We start from the raw sequence: 21063 nt of genomic DNA, 5'->3' as shown, positions 1-21063 counted from the left end.
ATTATATGGGGTTTTGAACTGTGTGGGAACAACTGACTCCCTACCTGAAAAGTTGCGACTGTGACTTGAGAAGTACGACTTAACCTAAGTCTCTTTTGACACAGAATTTGGTGTATTCTTTCAAAGGTGATGATACCCTGAGAGGAATGATTTTGCATCAGACACAGTCACACAAACATGCATAACTAATTCACTTCTTGCAAAATCATCTTGCACTACTGGATCAACACCATTTGCTTGCAAACCCAGCAACTCTATGAACAACTTTCCAGGTGAATAGTGTATTAATTGTTGGTTATTTTCCATTTGAAATAGCAAATTTAATTGTTAGGTTTTTAATTTAATTTAATGCTTTTTAATTGCAATTTAAGACTTGAGCAAATTTGGAATTGTCTGCATATGTTAGCAGAAGAAGTATGAATACCATGTTGCAAAGTGTATTAATACAAAATGAAATGGTAACGGTGTCCTAGAATCCTATGAAAAGTTCCTTACATTACAGACTAACTTAAAAATGAGTCAGAGGTCAGAAATCAGTATGGATTCTTATACTAAAAGCTATGGATTGTAACCTCATATTGGCTGCTTCAGAATGGTCAAATTATCATCCACATTTTATTTTTTAAATATTTTAATTCCTTTACAAGAACATTTTGTTCTTGAAATGAAAAAAAAATGGCTGGAACTAATTTTTCAGTTCTCTTACTTTCATTTGAAAAAATCCTATGTGATTTCAGTTGTAAATCTCTAAGATATTTAACATAGGCTGTCAGAGCTGCACCTTTTTTTTTTTTTTTAGTTGCAATAGTATCTTCACACTAGCATTGCAGTAGCACCTAAAATTCTGTTAATCCAAATATAGAACTAGCAGACAATACTGATGACATGTTTCATGCAATAAATGGAAATCTATTCTAAAGGACATCTGTTATACTGGTTTTGCATGTTCTCCAATTATGGGCTGCATGTTTTGCATCATTTAAATTGAGTCTTAGGTTTTTCAGTCCATCCTCAATTGACTTTGCCCATATTTTTGTTGGTACTGTTCACTGAAACTTCCACTATGTGGGCTACTTTCTCTACAGTGGTCTGCAAAGAAGGTGATGTTCTGTCATTCTGCATACATGTCCAAACCATCTTAATCTGCATTTTTGTATTTCAACCTCAGTTGTAGGTTATTTACTGCATCTCATTCTTAATCACTCTTGAGACAGTTGTGTAGGGAGATGCCAGTATATGTTATAGGTGCCACATTAGGAAACCATCAAGCTTGTTTAGGGCTGCTTTTAACAACGTCCATGTCTCAAATCTGTTCAGCAAGACCAGCAGGACAGTTTCTGCAAGATCTGCATATTTGTTTTCACTGAAATGTTGTGTTTCCTGCCGAGGTACCAGTTTAACAATTCAAAGACAGCAATGGCCCAGCCAGTTCTGCTTTGTACTTCTCCTTTTGATGCTGGTTTCTGTTCGTCCATCAGTGACTCAAGAAACTGGTTAACCTACTCTATCTGGACTGTTAGACATCAGATAGTCTGCTGATGCAAAAGATACCACTCTAAACATATATACAGAAAGAGAGAGAGAGAGAGGCTATGCTTTATACTATTATTTTATTTTCACACTAGAGCAACCAACTAGGAAAATCAAAACAGAATGCTGCTTCAGTTTTGCTCAAGAAGAAAGGAAGAATGGCTAGAAAACCTATTACATCCTTTGTGAAATTTTCGGCTGGCATTTATTTCCTCAGGCATATGCAGAATACTGCTACCAGCTCCCCCCACCCCCAAGCTCATTGGGTCCAATCCAATAAGATTTATTTTAAAAGCACAGATTTACTATTGAAAGAGAGTTCTTAAGCATCCATGAAATATTTAAAAAGTTAATCACAAGCATACTGAAAAGCATTAAGATAACAGCTTCACACTGACAAGCCTCAAATAGGCAGCTTGCCAAACTGTCTATTACTAGTCTGTGCTGGCACTGTTCCCCAAAGCAGGAATTCCATTTTCATCTCCATGTCCTTCAAGTAGTTATATTAAGTTGTTTTAAATTAATTTCGCAAACAGCTGTTTGAATAACATCACGTTCCTGTCAATGCTTGCTTTCACGTGTCTCCCTTTGATGCCACTGCATTTGGGGGTAACAAAGCCAGACATCAGCCCAAGTAGTGAGGTCCTCCTGTCATGGAGACTCCTTTGGCTCCTTTAACTGTGAGAAAGCTTTTCTAGCCCCACAACTTTCATTACCAAACCAAAAAGACCCACCGCTAACAAAGAAAATTCTGATCTTTTCAGAGTCTCAGCAGGATTGACAGTAAGAACATCGAGTGATTTTTGAAGAAGGACTTGAAGAATGCCTGCTTACTAGTATTTCCCCCTTTCTAGCTCCAACTTTGAGGAGAACAGACACAGAGGCCGCATGATACCATCATATTACATCAACAGTGCCAAGCATTTCAAAGGCAGCTTTAAAGAGTCGTGTTACATTTTGTTTCATAAATTCTCTCCGACTACAGGATAACAGTACTTAAGCAGCATTGTCTCATCTGCACTGATACACTTCATTTCACTAGATACATCGCTGTGAGCCATCATCAACCCATAAATTAGATTCTGAACCACTGCGGAAAGCATTCTAATGGAAAAATGTTTACAAATATTGTAACATAAAATGCATCAGCTTGATAGCAAGGGAGAAGGAATGTGATGGTGGATTTGCCTCTCAGAGATCACAGCTCTATCTCTAACCTCACCTGGAAATATCCACATAATCCTATGGCCTTAGGACACTGCATCTATGATTGTAAATTACAACTAAGTTACATTTATCAGTGAATTGGAATTCAGATATATGCTTCCTTTTAAAATGAAAAGAATAGTGAATGTTATTTGAAAGATGGTATAATGGGCCCATTTTCAAGACATTTCTAAATCTACTTTTTAGGTTTAGCTTAACTTGAAAACCACCAAGATTGTGTTTTTATCTCATACAGAAACCTTGGTTTGAGGATCAATAGGACTAGGAGAAAAACCATTTTGCTTCTCTCTTAACAAGTTAAATTATGCGTCATTTTCACATCTTGGTACATCTAAAACAGCTTGTACTCTTCCTAAATTATAAATTGCTGTGGATAATCCTACTGATGAACAGTAATAACCAATCAAGTAAACTAGTCACCTGCCAAATGGAGTCTTTAGCCTCTTCAGCCGGCAGTGGGATAACCAAAAGATTCTGGAGAATAAATGCAGCCTACAAGGAAAAAAAGACACACATCAACAGTGCCATCTGGCTGCAGTTAAAAGAACCTAAGCTAGTACATACTAAATCATCAATGCAATGCAATGTACACATTAAATTAATACAACTTTTCTGTTTTAAGACTCCAGAAGCTTTTTGGCTATTCAGTGGATTATTTAAAAAGAAATCAAATTTTGCATTCTATAGTAAAATTGAAGCAGGGAGGAAAAAAGACCTTGACATGTAATTTTTCGAACAAATTTTATACAGGTCAACAGCTTAAAGAGGTGGAAGTATTGTAATTCAGATAGTATTAAACTTATTTTTAGTACTAATGTTTCAATTGTCATAGTTCAGTCAGCTTTCTGAAAACTGCTTCCTGCACATCGCTTAACTTTTCACAATGGCTAATCTTGTTTGTTTACACTGTGGAGAAAGATGAGGTATCCCTTAAAATTACAGAGAATGGCTTCATTATTTTATATTTCTCTACTTTCAGTGTCTAGCAAACTGCAATCCCAGAAAACCTAGAAGCACCTCATGCCATATGAAAAATAGGAGTAAGGAGTGGTTTAGTGATCTGCTTGGCCATAGAGTCAGACTCCTCATAAGCTAATGAAGGAACATTTCTCACGTAACTGCTGTTCCAGACTAGATCTTAGTCAAAGACAATTTATTCTTATCTTGCATTCCCAAATAAAATCTAAATATGGCTAGATTTGGACATTGTTTTAAACCCTCTTTGTATGGTTTATAAAAGAAGGAAGGTATGATAATGAATTTTGCTTTCCAGGCAAAAACATTAAAAATGTTAATGCATATCACTGCAGTTATTAGCTATATCTTGATAGTATCATAGCCACTGAAACTTAAGGGGAAAACTTATATAGCCATTACCATCTTTGAAGCATTTTTTTAAAAAACAAAATAGGTGTAATCTAGTCAAAGAAAATCTTTGAAAAAAACTAGGAATAACTTCCCACTTCCCTCTGTATTCAGTGAAAAGGTCTGATAGATGCCTAACTTTTTATAATTAGAATGCCTGGGACTTAACTATATGAAAGAAACCAAGAAACTTTCAGACAAGTTTAACCCACTATAAATGCCAGAAAGAATCCTAGAACATTTTAATACAAATAGTTTAAAGCATGGGGAGGGGGAATCACCCATCCACAATTGCATGATACCATATAATTTCTGCATCTCTTATGATCCCAAGCATAAAAAATAATAGGAAATAGACCTAGATTATAGTTATGTTGTAAAAAGCAAAAACAGAAAATACAGGTAGTCCCTGGGTTAAAAAAGCCCAGGTTACAGATGACCCATAGTTAAGAATGGAGGTTATTGTAGCAAAATTTAAGTTAAATACACAATGATTCAAGTTAAATACACAGTAGCTCAAGTTAATTACACAATACTACTTATACATTATACAATAATACTGTTCTGGCTTATATACACATTTAACTTAAAGACAGACCTTGGGAAAGGAACTTGCTCTTAAATATAAAGATACTACCTGTATCTTTATATGCATTTTGTTCCATAAACTTCAGTACAATATTTCTCCTTCCTCCTCTGTACCATAAAGGTTTATAAGTCAAGGAAAATACAGCCATGAGCTGTATCTTTCTTTGGTATCTAAATGCAGTGCAATTGCCTTAAAGATTCCTATACAGGAAAATCCTAGGTAAGTGTTACTGAAAGTACTTAGAGAAATGTATATAATGCAGCAGGTGACAACTCTAGCAACCATTCTTATAGGAATTGTCCACTCCCAAAGCTTTTCCTTTAACTCCAAATACTGTAACAGTTTTCATTGTTCAGGGACACCATCCCTTGGAGAAGCTTTTCAGAAGAAGAGAAAGCAAGACGAGAGAAAAGCTAAGTGCACAGTCTACAGTCTTCTAGATAAATGATGTAGGCACTTAATTAAACCCATGACAATATCAAGTCATAATTATTTGAAAGCCCATTTTTACAGTTGGTAGGATTTACAAACCTCTCTTCGCACCATGCTGCATTCAGATGTGTCCAGAAGGATGTTAATTACAGTTCCCCATAATCCTCCTGATATGTTCTGGCAACTTTCTGCTAAAGCAAAGCAGCCCACTTCTAGTGATGTAAGTGCCGATCCTATTGCAAGTGAAGTGAACTTTACCTAATATCAACAACAAATCACATTAAATTTATTTAAAGATTTCTGTGGCTGCTCATCTTAAAGCACAACTCTGGGCGGCTTGCAATTTATACATTAAAACTTATCTTCCCGCCAGACTTCTCAATACATTTTATATAGCATGTGGATGATTTATAAGTGTCTATTCAAATTAAGAATTGATTAAATAGTGTGGTTTTTGAATTATTTGCCTCAATCTAATTGCTGAATATTAAACATGCATTTTCAGGAAGCCCTAATTTATGGATTTAATTTAATCCACACATGAAGTCTTCTAGGATAAATATTTTCAAACACTAAGAAACTAATCATTTTCCTATAAAACTACAGTAGCACATACACATGAAGTCAAAACTATTCATCCTAAACCCAAATGAATAAAAAAGATCCAAATTTAAAATCTGATCTCAGTAAATTAAATTGATTTTCTCTCTCTTTTTCCCTTCCCCCCACAGTATGATTAAAACAGCAAAAAAGTATTTCTGAATCTGACAATCTTATAAATGAAAACATTTTATACACTGGAACTTGAAAGAAGACAGAAAATGGCAACTTTATCTAATGAAACACACTTGAATCCATGATTAGTTATCATCAACTTTGCTGGACAGGAATTTTGGAAGTTATACTAGATTGGGGAAGCTGGTTTATGTCACAATAAATCATAAAAATACACAGAACCTTGTTGTTCTTACATTTCTCAATAGAAGCTGTTTTAAAAAATCCTGTTCAACTGTGCATATATTATTTTAACATAGCATCCAACTCTTTAATGTGTTAAGCAATACAAGTATTCCTCGGTTAACGACCACTCATTCAACAACTGTTCAAGTTGTGGCGGCGCTGAACAAGTGGTACCAGTTCTTGAAGTTCCAGCTGTGGCAGCACTCCCATGGTTACATGATCATGATTTGGGCACTTGGCAACCGGCTCACACTTATGAGAGTTGTAGCAACCCACAGTCATGTGATCACAAAGCCAGCAATCAATGGGGATCGCAAAGCAAGTCAATGGGGAAGCCGGCAGGGAAGGTCACAAGTCTCTCCTACTGCTTTTTCTCCTGAGGAGCCCACTATGGATCTCATACTCCATAGTGTGCACCTGCCCACAGCACCCTTCACTTGCACTCCGTAGCACATGTACACACCTCCCCTGCCTGTACTCATGTGGCACCACAGCATCCCCTCCCCCACCTGCCTGCAGTGCCACAGCACCCCCTTCCCCGCCCACACTCCATAGCACTCACCTGCCTGCCAGCCTGCTTGCGAGCCATCTGGGACTTGCGACTTCCTACCAGCTTCCCCATTGTCTTTGCTTGTTGGAAGCTGGCAGGAAGTCACAAGTTGCAGTCACACAAGGTGCTCGCTTAACAACAGCAGTGAGGACTGCTGGGATTGCAGTTGTTAAATGATGTGGTCATCTGACATTGCGCTTTATGACATCACTTAGCGACCACAATTCTGGTCCCAATTACCATGGTTAAGCAAGGATTATGAAGTGGTGCTCCATCAAATTAAGTCCATATCAATTCCACCTCCATGCAGCCTCCAAAGAATGCTAAGAACAAAAGAGCTCACAACAAATTCTCATATCCTTTACCATGTCAACAGTTTTTTCCTGTGACATTTCAACAAAACTAGCAAAGGATAGCATTGTTGGCTTGTGAAAACAATGGTACAAGAAAAAGGAAGGTATGCTTTTTCTTTCCTTGGGAACAATGATATATTCCCACATATGGGAGATTTCTAAAAGGCATTTTAAGATGAACAAATGTACTTCTACCTACTAGAGAGGTGGCTGGCCTGTGCTACAGCAATAATATGCAAGATGACTATTCCAACAATAGGTAATCTACCATTAGCAGAAAATAGGCTTTTGTTCTGTAATTCATATTTTTCATGTTGATCTCTTTGGAGAAGACCCTGATGCTGGGAAAGATTGAAGGCAAAAGGAGAAGAGGACGGCAGAGGACGAGATGGTTAGATAGCATCACTGAAGCAATGAGCATGAAACTGAGCAAACTCAGGGAGGCAGTGAAGGACAGGAAGGCCTGACGCAATATGGTTCATGGGGTCACGAAGAGTCGGACACGACTTAACGAGTAAACAACATTGCACAGAGAAAAGAAAGAAGCCATTAGAACAGCTATTCTTCCAACTGCCATCTTAGCTTATAAATTGGCAATATAACTTTGGAACAGTCAAGATTATTGCATCCAGGCCCTTCCACTTTTATACTTACTGTAATTATTTGGCTACAATAATGGCTATTTTCCACCAATTGTGCCTTCCTTTTTTTCTCTCAAGTTCAACTTACCCACAGACGTTTTCAGTACTAAAGACCACATTAAAAACCCAACATCCAACCCACACATACAATGGAATGGTGTATGCATGTATGTGTAGGTAGATACACACTTTAACAGCCTATATAGATGAGGCTGTTAAATGATGTGAGACAAAACACAATGAAGAGAAGACTCTTGTGCTCCAGAGAAAGTTAGATTAGAGCAGAGCAAAGCAATAATTTCTATCTAATTTTAGTTCTCATTTTCAAGCCGTACCATCTTGTATGCTAATCTCTGCACATAAGGCAAACATCTGCCTTCCAGTTTTATCCAGCTGCCAAAACAATTTACAATTTGATCATAATGGTGACTATGTTGCAGACTTCTGATTCTTCATCTAACTACCCCAGATAAAAAGGAAAAGCATCTCGGAGGGCGGAGCTGGCGTCGCGGCGATACGGCGGGCGATCCTGGGCTCCCAGGATCGCAGCTGATATCTCCTCCCCTGGACGGTCCCGATGGACCTAAGCTGTCCCGAAGAGATGGCGATCGTAAAGGGCGTGTCCCGCGGATCTCAGGGACGCCGCAAGTCCCAGATTGATCCCAGGAGAAGCTCTTGAAGCCGGCGGAGGAGAGCCAGCCAAAAATGGCTGCGAAAGCCGGGACAGCTCCAACGGAAGAAGGAAGAGAGGGGTGTCAACTGGGTGAGATGGATTTTTATTATTCAACTATTTTTAGAGAACACCTTAAGTAACTTAAAGAGATTTTTAAAAGTGAAGAAAAGTGGATTAAGCGGCGAGATTGAACCTTATAAAAAAAGAAGGGGGAAAAAAAATTTCTTTTCAACTTTCCCTTTTTAGTGGAATTGACAAGATGTTTTTCTTTTAAAAAAATATATTTTTAACTGGATTGGCTTTTTCTTTTTAATACTCAATAACTCTTTATTTTAAGCCTTTTTTTTTTTACTAAGATTTCTTTATTGTTATAAGAAATTTATACTTTTTGATTTTGAAATGGGGAAAGTGGAGTTAAGAGAAAGTAAATGAAAGAAAGTTGCACTGCCATCTAGAGGCGCGACTTAGTGCTTTTTTCCTTTCATTGTGACGCATGCTCAAGGACTCTGTGCTTTCTAAAAAGATAGTGGGATGTGCATGTTTATACAGGTGCCATCCGTAACTATAAACAAGAAAGTGGAGTTGAAAGCGATTTTGAAAACATCAAGATGGAAAGTTTGAGCTAGTCACAAGAGCCTTGATTAGTGGCAGTAGCTCTTTTTTCTGCTAGAAGGTCTGCTTTGCTCTCCATTCCCCCCTCCCAGTTGGATTTTTTTTAAAGAGACTTAGTCTCTCCCCTCCTCTCCTTTTTTTTTTCTTTTTTCTTTTCTTTTTCTCCTTTTGCTTCTTTTTTTCTCTTATTTTTGGCAAGAACAAAGATAAAGAATCCTTTGACTCAATGAAGGTTTATCAAGATAATAGACTATACGAGAAACACAATGCAGAAAAAGATCTTTAAACTATCGAGGATGACTATAAAAAACTGGAAGAAGAGCTGCAGAAATTCCCGCAAAAAAAAGAAAAAAGAAAAAAAGATATTAAAGCTAAAATGGACTTAATTAAACATAAAACGGGATCAATGGAAAAGGAAGAAATAGTACAAGAAATCAGAAGCATTAAACAGAATTATTGTGAGGCCTATAAACTGAGAATTAAAAGGGTTAATCAACTGATAAATGAAGAGGATCAGACTTGTTCTTGGCACTGAGGGTGAGAAAAAGATTATACAAGATTATAATGGAAAATCGTATTAAGAGAATGCACAAAAAGAAGAAGTAAAACAATATTGAAAGAAACTACTTCAGATGTTTAAAGAAAAAACGAGGGGAATACAACAATGATGGAACTGACAGAAGCTTTAAAAAGCAGAATGTTTGAAAGGACATTTATTATTGCTTTCTCTTATCCAATAACATAGAAAAAGGAATAAACAGCTAGATATTTTGGGATATTGAATGAAAAGGGTGAACTCAAAATTATGCAAGCGCTGGAATAAAGTATAAATCTGAGATGTATAGTTAAAAATTGTATTTGATTGTCTTAATATCTTAAGATATTAGAATAAAATTTATACATGGTTGAATATAGTAACATATAGATTTTAAACTAGAGACATTTTTGTTGAAACATGTAGTGAAGAATCTGGTTAGAACTGTAACCTGGTTAGAACCGTAACTGATACTGTAACTGATACTGGTTAGAACTGTAACTTTTAAGAATTTGAAAAATTAAAAAGTACTTATGCAGGAGGAAGTTATTGAAAATTATGGAATGTGCAGAGATGAGTTAAATTGAGATTTGATATTAGAGTAAGAAGATAAGTAATTTTATATGACACGGGATTTGTTTTTATTAATGATTAGATGAGAAAATATAGTAATGTAATGGATTAGGAAATTTTATAATAGAAATTTGATATTAACTATTATATATATACACATATAATCGATAGATGAAAATGTATTACTAATCCTATTGAAAGTTAAAATTTTTTGTAATAAATGATTCTATAGATTAGCTATGAATGATTAATAATTGTTTATTGATAAGTATACAAGTATATTTTGAATAGATGATATGAGAATTTAAGATTATGAAAGGGGCACCAACGAGTTGGTAACTGGTTGACACACGGTATAAAATGGAAGATGCTTTTTTTATGCCTTTTTATGTTTTTGTTTGTTCATGTATGTTTTGTGTTTGTTGTAAAAATAAAAAAACATTTATAAAAAAAAAAAAAGGAAAAGCATCTCACAATTGAGTGAGGCCTATGACACAGCAAACAACTTTATTTAAATATTTTAAGACCCAGTGGATCATTTCTTAGGTCTCTTTACAAAGACTAAAATCTTCTGTTAACTGGGAACTATTAGATGCAGCCCATTCACATTTCAGATATTTCAAAAATCCAAGACTGAAAGAAAAAAAGCAGCTTGATGAATTTAGCTTATTAATAATCATTCTTGCATATGTCAATGAAAGAGTGAGAAAAAAAGTCCTATGCATATAAACTCAAGGTTCTGTGGGGAAGTATATTTATTGTGAACAATAGAATTCCAAGGAAAATGATCAGACATCAGTTGTGTTTAAAAAGATCCTGCCTCTATTGGCATGAATCTGACGCTGTATATCCAGGAAAAGTTAGGGATAATCCCCTCCTTTTTTTGGAATTGCAAAAGGCATAAAGAAGTTTTCTCCTTTGTATTCTATGTAGTTGTGGTGCTGATGAACAGCAAAATAATGACCAAACTATCTAAAATTCTTTCCAAGCTTGATGCTGAATCAAGAAATAACCACACAATTGCTAAGGTCATTACTTCCTACCTCTGCAGCATCAAGGCTGGGAGCCAAGCTGGTAAATCACACTTTCACTAGGGGAACAGCAGTTCTCTTGCCATGGCAATGGAAAAATATGCAATATTTTACTAACCTCAGGGTCTCTATCTACCCATAATGGAATAAGCCATGCTAAGCCTTGTCGAAACTGAGCTTGTTCTTCACGGTTATCATATGGCAAGTACCAGAGAGAAACCCAGTCCTAAGAAGGAAATATTTCTGTTAAAAACCAAATGAACAACATTTTGATTCTTTCTGAAATCAGTTTTTATATACTATAAACTGTTTGTATATTTTCCAACATTTAAACCTATGAACTTTTTGAGTCAGTGAAATGCATATCCTAAGCTAGCACTTAAATAACATACATAAGGCACAAGAGAACACTAGTATGTTTTGTAAAGATAAAAGCACCGCACAGTGAAAAAGGTCACCCTATAATCCAGTAAAGTTATGAAAAATGAAAGTAAAAATAAAACCAGGACTTGTTCTCTTCCCTTGCAAAACCGCATTTTATATATGAAGTTATAAATGTGTGAAAACGTAATGCTAATGTAACACTAAGGTTCAGCTCTTATTAAATGTCATTGTTCATTAAATTAGACTGAATATACATTTAAATACCTAAGGAATACAGAATATAAAACTGAAAATACAGTGTACACCTTTATAGGGATATAACTAACTCTACTTCATCTAGCCTTGGAGAAGAATCCTTACAGTGTGTTCTCTGCAGGAAATAGCTGAAACTGAACAAAAAACCTTTATCTAAAAGGTTTCTGGAAATTTTTACTGGAGAAAACCTTAATTTCTGGGTCTGTTCTTCTCATTCTTCTCCTCATTTTCAGTTCCTCCCAACAATTATGGACACCATTTTGTTTTGTTTTTTTGGAGCAAAGTCACAGTCCTGAGAAATGATGATGGTTACTTGTTCAGTGGGACAAAAGCAGAGTAAAAAATGGATGAAGATATCAGTTCACTTCTCTTTTTGACAACCTCTTCTCCTTCCCACTAGCAAAAAGCTGGAAGAACACATAACTCTTACTAGAAGTCTTGACTGATCACTGATAGATGCGTTTTGATATTAGATAGAGGCCCACATATGGCCCAAAGGTCAGAGAATACTCATATTTGTGTTATAATATAGCATCAACGCAAATAGATGCGGGTGTCTACTAGGAGAACGGAGATTTCATTTGCATATAAGCATACAAGATCCACAAACTGATCAAATATTGCACAATTAAATTCTAAATTATATATGTGTTGGCCTTTATTCCATTGAATGCATACAGTGGACAATTACAATAAACTGCTATGCGTTCAAAAAAAAATGTCACTCTATACAGGTGAAAAAGAAAAAAAAAAAGCTAAAAATTACCAACCAGTCAATTCCAAGCTCTTTTTAAGTATCTAGGCATATAACCTAGATATGTTATTTTAAACATTACTCTAGATCAGTGTTTCTCAACCTCAGCAACTTTAAGACGTGTGGCTTCAACTCCCAGACTTCCCCAGCCAGCAAGTGTGGAACTTTAAGTCCACACGTCTTAAGGTTGCCGAGGTTGAAAAACACTGATCTAGTCAGCCATCAGTACTGAGGGCAACGGTCCTTCTTAGATATTAAATGTTCCCGCTTGAAACTGTCTTACCAAGGACCCAACAACAAAATATTCATGCTGAAATATAAAAATAATATCATGAGCACTGAGGTGCAAAAAAAGTGATACTAAACAATGCAGTAATCCAAGACAGAGAGAACTTTGTCTTATCATTTTCCTACCCCATCTAGAGCCTGAACGCTCATTTCATGGGACAAGTGAAGCAAACAAAGAACAGCACTCTTGGTAACTCCTTTCCCCATGAAAGACATGGCATGGCCTCCCCATTCAACATAAAAAGATGAGATGACCTGGAAGGAGAGGCAAAAAACACTGATCAATGACATCACAACTTTGTCACAAATATCAGCTTATCGACACTCAAAGATTGTAGCTTTAAAGTTTATAGCTTTACTACATGTATGCTGTGTTTTTCAAAACTGGTTTATGAACATTATAAACCTTGCTCCTTTCTCATGCACATAGAGTAAACTACGTCCAAGGTGATTATACTATATTATTGCTTCTGTTTGGGGTTGGAGAGTGGGTTTCAGTCCACTCTGGAACAGTTTTGAGGAGGTGCAGAGGGTCGCTTGGGGAAATGAAACTTCTTTTACATGCAGATTCCATTCTGTTCTTTCTGAATCTGAAAATAGCTTCTACTCTCGCAATGCATACATTCAGCAATTATTAATTCTGTCCCTCCTGGGCACTGGCCAGATGTAAGATGCAAAAATGTATTAATTCTGTCACTTTGGGGATATGCAAAAAAAGAAAGAGTTTAAAAGCCTGTAGAATTTTAATAAAGTCCTAAAGAGCTGATAGCTATTGGATGATATAACCTGTGAGAGATAGTATTTCGTTTGAAAGAATTATGCCTACATGATGTCTTATCTAAAGATCTGGGGTGTGATATTTCTATTCTGGTTCTTTAAGCTATCAAACTAAGCTATCAAACTATCCTTTAATTCATTTACTAAACTCTGCATACCATTCAACAACTCAAATTAGATGTGATAAAGAATTTCTGTATTAACGTTTCGGTTATTTTTAAGCAACAGGTAACAGGTATAACAGGAAATGTGTCTGACAAGAAGAATGATCATTGCAGAAAGCTAATTCACTCTGTCCCCTAACTCATTTTATGGCAATTAAGTATACTAAACTAAAAACTGCTACAAAATCTCTTGTCATGTTGTAATTCTTTTCTGATCTCTCATTTAGATTGTAGTCCAACAGGGAGATCTTTTTCTTACTAATTACACATATGATATTCCAGGTCTTTTTTCAACTGTAATTTTGTTTAACCTAGTGACAAACATATAATATTTAAATGATATATAACAACACTTAAAAATATTCCACTCTGCTGGGATCTGTGTTAAAATGCAAGTTAGAGCCCATTTGTGGCGCTCTCACAAAGGAAATGATCTGAGAATTAGGTTTTTGTTTTTTAGAAATTAACCAAGTAATATGGAAGCTATTTAAAAATAATATCCAATATGCTATTTTCTGATTCATGTCCAAAGGGGTAAAAATGGCTTTTAACTACTATATGACAAGCGCATTTTCCAAAATTAGCATCAGACACATATTTGCATCCTGCAGTAGTGAAAGGTGTGCATAAATAACATTTAGTGATGAAACTATTCATTGACTAGAACCTGGTAAAATACTATACAATATATTTTTAAGTTCCCTTTCAATTACTAAAAGCAAAAAAATAGACTTTGGGCTAGATACTAGTAAACAAAATCCAGTACAAAAGATGAGCTCCCTAAAGAAACTTCCAATTGTGGAACCTGTTCCCCTTCTCTCTAATGAAATCTTGGCTGGAGCATCAAGCATTTTGCTTACAGAAGGACACTTCCAAGTCAATCCACTGTTTTTATTGCCCAGTCACACAAAAGTTATTCACTGTTCATTTACCTCAAGAAGCCCAGCTAAGTATTTCTTGCAAATTGTGAATGGATCCATTGTGACAGAGTATGAACTCCAGCCTGGGAGTGCAGTGACATGAACCATACCACTTAGTGTTCTTTCCAAGGAAGGTAATCCATAGAAATGAGGGGCATCTGTTACTGGCAAATACTGCAGAAGTTTCAAGGCTAGTTCTGTTCGGAAATATCCAGTAAGTTCTAAGTCTTTCCTGTAAAAAATATAGAAGATGGTAAAATATTGTATTAGAGAGCCAGTTTGGTGTAGTGGTTAAGGCATCAGACTGGAAACCAGAAAGTGTGAGCCCTAGTCCCGCCTTAGGCACAAACCTAGCTGCATGACCTTGGGTCAGTCACACCCTTTCAGCCCTAGGAAGCAGGCAATAGCAAACCATTTCTGAAATCTTGCCAAGAAAACTGCAAGAATTTGTCCAGGCATTCACCAGGAGTCAACATTGACTCGAAGGCACAAAAAAACAAACAAACAAAAGTTTTATGATATGTTAATTGGCAGTATTGATTACATGGCAGTAATGATTATTTACATCCACGGCTGAAAATATTTTAACTTAGACTTAGGCTAGAAGGAAGAATGGGAGTTAGACTGGAGATAATAACAGAATGGAAAGACTGCAGCAAATATTTGGCCACAATAAAGATACTTCTAGAGCTGATGTCTAAGAAAAATGTGAAGATATTGGAAAGGCATTCAGTATTCCTGTCTGTATCACCTATAAAAACTTCAGGCTGATGTAAAGTAACAGAGTTATAATGAATATGTCAAATCCTAAAGAATAATTATATATTTTAATGTAGTGGATTGCTTTCAAAAGGCAGAATAAGATGATGAAGATGAATTTCTAAATTAATATCGTCTTCATAAATTTGAAAACCTCAAGGAAAACATACAAGACATAAAGCAGAACGTAAGGTGGATCAGGACAAACAGTGCCAATGATGCACCACATTGTCCAACTAGGGCAATAGTCCTTAAGGTCTTGCAATTCAACCATAACCATACAGACTTTAGTTCAAGATGCCTGGCTTACTTTTTTCCATAGCTCTTCTTATTGAGATCAACAGTATTCAAGTTGGTTTCCGCAGAGTCCTGAAACTTCTCAAAAGTTTTATAAAAAGCCCTTCAGCGAACAGAGAAGTAACAGTTCTGTCCTAGAACATGCGTGGAAATCTTTTGTAAAACCTAAGTTTTGTGACAATGAGTTTTATATTAGCTTCACAAAGATGAGTTTGAATTCAGCAGCAAAACCTTTTTCTACAAACAAAGGTAGTAACTGATCCATGAAGTACGGCCTCCAAAAGCAACTTTTCAAGCTATTTAACAACATTTTATTTACTTTGAAAATCTATATTATGCACAAAAGTGAAGCAAAACATTACTAAAATGTATAAGCTTTTGTTGAGATTTGAAACAGAAGATGAACAAGTTAAAGATTGTATGATAAAATGGGCTAAAAATTTTGGATATAATATACAAATGGAACAATGGGAAAATATGCGGATGAAAGGATTAAAATTTACACTGTGTTATAATTTGAAGGAGAATTTCTATCAAATGGTGTATAGATGGTATTTGTCACCAGAAAGATTATCAAAAATGTACAAAAGGGTTTCAAACATGTGTTGGAAATGTGAACAACAGGAAGGGACTTTTTATCATCTTTGGAGGACATATAATAAGGCTAAAAAATTTTGGACCCAAATTCATACATTAATTTGGAAGATTTTGAAGGTTAATATACAGTCAAAACCAGAAACTTTCCTTTTGGGACTGATGGATAAACAATTGGAAAAAGCTCACGGATTTTTGTTTTTATATATGATAACTACAGCTAGACTTTTATAAGCTCAAAGGTGGAAAGACTCGACATTATCTACAATGGAAGAATGGATGGTGAAGATGATGGTTAGCTGAGATGGCCAAACTGACAGCTTAGCTTAGAAAAAAACCACTAACTTTAATGCCAATTGGAAGCCCTTTTTGGACTTTTTGCAGGAGACAGAAAAAAATGAAATTATGATGTATGAATTTGATGATTAGTTAAATAAATGGGTTATACAAAATATGTGTTAAGATGTAGTTTTAGAGTAAGAAGTTATTATATATATCTGCTGTATAAGAAGTTGGAAGTTATTCTTTTTGTAATTTTTTTCTTTCTTCCCTTTTCTTTACTTTCAATCACTTTTATATTATTTCTTTATTTCTAATTCTCTTGTTCTTTACTTTTCTCCTTGATTATTAGTTCTTGTTTGCTTTTATCTTTATGCTTTTTATAACTTAATAAAGTTCTTATGAAAAAAAAAGTGAAGCAAAACAAAATCCTCAGCAATAGAAATGAAAAATGGGACATTGACCAAGTCCCCCTCACAACAAAACACAAGGAACTAAAAATTCTGGCAAGTAGTAGTCCATAAAGAAGATGGAGGTAAGCAGAAATAGCACTGACACAACTACTGGAGGACTTTTGCTTAACCAAAGGTCTTAAATTAACAATTTTTAAAGCAGGTGCCTAAATGCAGATATCAACAATTAGCAAATAAATTTGTTTGAATTTTTGAATTAAAATCTAAATTAAACAGAGTTTATAAGATTTAATGATTTCCTCCTTCTGTTACATTAAACTTGACTGTTCAACAGGAACCTTTTGAAGGACTCCTGCGATTATAATTAAGCTTTGAGGAGGCTGCATGTGGTTCTGGACCATCAGGTCTTGCACCCCTGCTATATATAGTACTTCAGGTAAGTCTTAACCAGGAGATCTTCCAAAAAGCCTTATTCCTGGTTACCATCTTCTACATATTAAAAGGCTGAAGCACTTTAAGAATCAAATAATTATACTAATGATTTATATTGCTGGGCATCTCAATTTATGCCATACCTGTCAGTAAGAGACATGAACCTGAGCAGAAGTGTATTAAAGAAAGCAATCAATTCTTTCTGCAGTTGTTGTCTTACAGCAGTCTTTAGGTCATCAACTTCATCTTGTGCCTGAGATTCTGGCTGTACCACAAGATCTAGTAGAGATTTTGGATTCTGCACAGGAGATCAGAGCATAATGTCAGAATAGAACAATTATTTCATTTCCTAATCTCCAATAGAGCAAAAAAATCATGTTGAAACTAGCAGTTGATATGCTTTTGCCAAACTAGAAAAAAGCTATTTAAGAATATGTTTTCTTAACAATTTATACAGAATGAATATGCTGCATAACAGAGTATGCATGTTATTCAGTAAACTAATTTCAATAATACAAAAATTCAAGCAACCAGGTGATAAGTGTTTCCTGGCAGAAACAGGACGAATTTATCAAAGGGTTTATTAAGTGGCACTGACTCCTTGGCCTTCTAGATGTAGTGAGTTTCTGAGGACAGTTTTCTTTTTGTGAACTACATTCAAATGTACTTCCTGTTGTAATAGTTATTCTGTGGCAAGCATATATTTCTCCTGATCTCAAATCAATTTTTATTGGGAAAAACATGATTGTTTCTAATCTCATGTGCTTCTTGTTGTTGAACAATCTTCTGGTAAGTTCTTGTGCAACAACATTTATACAAGATAACAGAGCAATGCAAAGGTTCTTTTTCTGCACAGGATAGACGGCCTTCTGGAGTGGATTGCTCCTCCAATTCACTCCAGTAGGCAGGGCCAGGATTTTAGACCATACTGTGGGAAGTAGTTGCCACCTCCTAGTTTAGAGAGCTCCATCTAAAAATAAAAAAGATAGCAAAGAAAAAAAACTACCCCTCCTTATACTTCTTACTATTCACACATGGTCCAGGATGGAGAAGAATAAAGAGCCTTTTGAGACGTGTAATGTTACAGAGCTGTACATATATGAAAAATACATAATCTGTTGAAATCCAGTGTTACTCAAGGCCCTTACATGCTTCAGGACTATGTCCAGGATCCATTTTATGTGTTCAACCTCTGAAATATTCTTCTGTTCCTTCAGAAACTTGTTTAAAAAACATATGACATCAGCCAAAAGTTTTTCATCCTCTGAAGAAGCTGGAAGCACCTGAAGAAACCTATTATGTAAAAACCATAATATTGTACATGTCATTACGTAGCCGTAGCTGTCACTAGTATTGCACAATCAATGTCGCTTGCTGGAAATATGAAGATAAGAGATTGAAAATAGCAATATACTGATGCTAAATGTAAAATCAAAATCTTTTATTACAATCATAGATCAGAAAAAATGCTAAATGTAAATGTCAGGAATACAAAGCAGTTGAATGCAAGAGTTTTTTTTTTTTAAGATAATAAAAATCAAAAAGTTCAACCATGAAACAGAATATCAGAAAATTCATAGCAAAAGGAATGGTCAAAGAAGTTTTATTGCCGTTATCTTTCTCCCCATTCCTTATGCATTTGGCCTCCGTGAACCATCTCTATATACAAATCAGACAGCCTGAAAATTACCAAAAGCAAATGTCTCACTGATCTAAGCATTCCTCACCATATTCTGGCAAGGAGATGAATGCACCACTTACAATGGGAAGAGCAAAAGGGCAGAGAGAAGGGAGACTCTCTGCTAAACATGTTTTGTAGCACTGCTTTATGCTTAGCCACCCTATGAATGTGAAAACCTCCTTCCTTCTTGGTTGCTAAACACAACTGATTTACCACTTTCAAAGGTATTCGTTGCTATGGAAAACTCTCAGGAAGATTCTAAAGAAAGTGGCTATCTTAAAAGTTTCAGAGCTAAACCTACAGTGACAGATGGCTTTGTAGTCAGCTGGGTACCTTGTACTTACACACTAACCTGCTTAATGCTGTTTGCCAAGCCAAGGACTTGAAAGTGGCTCCACAAGGACTACTGCTGCACATTAATGCCAGCCTATCATTCAGAATATAAAAATTCATTCTTGTGACAGCAGCCCTAACTTCCCTGTGGGATGCTGCTTGAATGATGGCATTAAGACAATCCTGAAGACCGAAGGTTGCACATGTTAGCTTCAGGATAATAATATCTTCTGAAGAGAGCTTTAATGTGTTGGAAAATCTGGAATTTTAAAAACATGAACATTAAAATGATAACTAATGGGTTTGTTTAAAAATAACCAACTAATAAAGCATCTCAATTTATATTTATGTTTTTCTTCTTTCATCACATTAATTTAAAGTTTTATCTTTTGGGTTTTGGAACCTTCAAATAGTATTTGTCTTCTTGGTCTAAGGGGCAATTAATGAAGAAATCTTTCACACAGTGTTTTTCCTAAGTTTCCAGGATACATAAACAGTATCCCCAAAATATGCCCAATGGAGATTAGAAGCTATGGAAAGTTTAAGGAAAAACTAAGGATAGGGAAAAAATCTTACAGCTTGTTAATTATTTGGAGGATGGGTCGCTGGCTGGAAACTTTGTTAGGAATCCCTGGCCTCAAGACATTATTGGACTCTTCCTTAGTCCCCGATCATTAATCATGCTGGCTGGAGCTGACAGAATTTGAAGTCCAATTTTAGTTAGAGAGTTACAGTTTCCCAACTCTATTCCCAAATGGAGCTCAGTATTTTATGGTAGGTGCCATTTGTTAAAACACACACATAAAAACTTCCAAGTCCCCTAAAATAAAGACACAAAGTCCCAAAACTAAGTCAATGTTGCTCTTTGTTAAATATAAATTGGAAGAAATCTTAGAGCTGGAACAACAAAATGAATAGCTTACTGTTCAGCTGCTGTCTCATAACTGGTGAGTGCAAATAAATTATCTGCTCCATGGAACCAAGACAAGTTCCAAGCCATTTTTAGCATGTCTGACACATGTTTTGAGGCCCAGAGTTCACAAGAAAATGGTAACACCACTGAATTAGGACTGACAGCATGATGTGCAGAGACTTTGATAGGAAGATGATACCTGTAAGAATAAAAACGGAAAAATTGAAATAATGCTGTTTTCTGAGAACTAAATTTGTATTGGCCACTATTTAATTACAAATAGTCATGGCTTAAGACTTTTGAAATATTTCTTTACATACTACTCTTACATGGAATATACAGTGATTTCCTGTTCAAGATACTAACAGTCCCTACATCTACTTAACATCATTCAATTCTGTAACATCAGATGATCTTAGACCATAAACTAGAATCTAGTTTAGAAATCACTTTTCTTTGCAGAGCCTTGAATTACATCTAGAACAAATAGTACCACATCACATTAAGCCATAACTGCAGCTTGTTTGATTTTCATCAGCATGAATGAACACAGACATTCTGCTTTGCAAGTCATGGCTTATGGTTAATGCGTGAACTATGTCACTTTGGACTGCTCAAATAACCACAATCATTGCTGAGAATTCTGCGAGTTGGTGTCTCCGTATTTGATTGATGCCAGATTGGGAAACTTAGTTACAGAATAACAAAAAGAAAAAAAAAATCTGTTTAAACTGAAAAGTGTAACATTG

General features: G+C 35.6%; 1 protein-coding gene across 2 annotated transcripts in view; it reads right to left on the bottom strand.

The window, feature by feature from the left end:
- RTTN (rotatin) overlaps window positions 1-21063 on the bottom strand; it is a 106193-nt gene that overhangs the window by 43641 nt on the left and 41489 nt on the right. For both annotated transcript variants that reach the window (XM_088130579.1, XM_088130580.1), the window contains 9 exons: window positions 20325-20513; window positions 19421-19660; window positions 18536-18680; window positions 17531-17685; window positions 14626-14845; window positions 12879-13007; window positions 11190-11297; window positions 5243-5401; window positions 3178-3249 (listed from right to left, as the gene is read on the bottom strand). In XM_088130579.1, the coding sequence (XP_087986705.1) occupies window positions 3178-3249; window positions 5243-5401; window positions 11190-11297; window positions 12879-13007; window positions 14626-14845; window positions 17531-17685; window positions 18536-18680; window positions 19421-19660; window positions 20325-20513 (1417 nt within the window). The remainder of the gene's footprint in view (window positions 1-3177; window positions 3250-5242; window positions 5402-11189; window positions 11298-12878; window positions 13008-14625; window positions 14846-17530; window positions 17686-18535; window positions 18681-19420; window positions 19661-20324; window positions 20514-21063) is intronic.

The sequence above is a fragment of the Python bivittatus genome, unplaced genomic scaffold (assembly GCF_059951505.1).
Source record: "Python bivittatus isolate LINGU-HERP-01145 unplaced genomic scaffold, Pbiv_v1 ctg000840_np1212, whole genome shotgun sequence".
Lineage (NCBI taxonomy): Eukaryota > Metazoa > Chordata > Lepidosauria > Squamata > Pythonidae > Python > Python bivittatus.
Note: the sequence above shows the minus strand (reverse complement) of the source record. Positions and strands in the feature narration are given on the sequence as shown.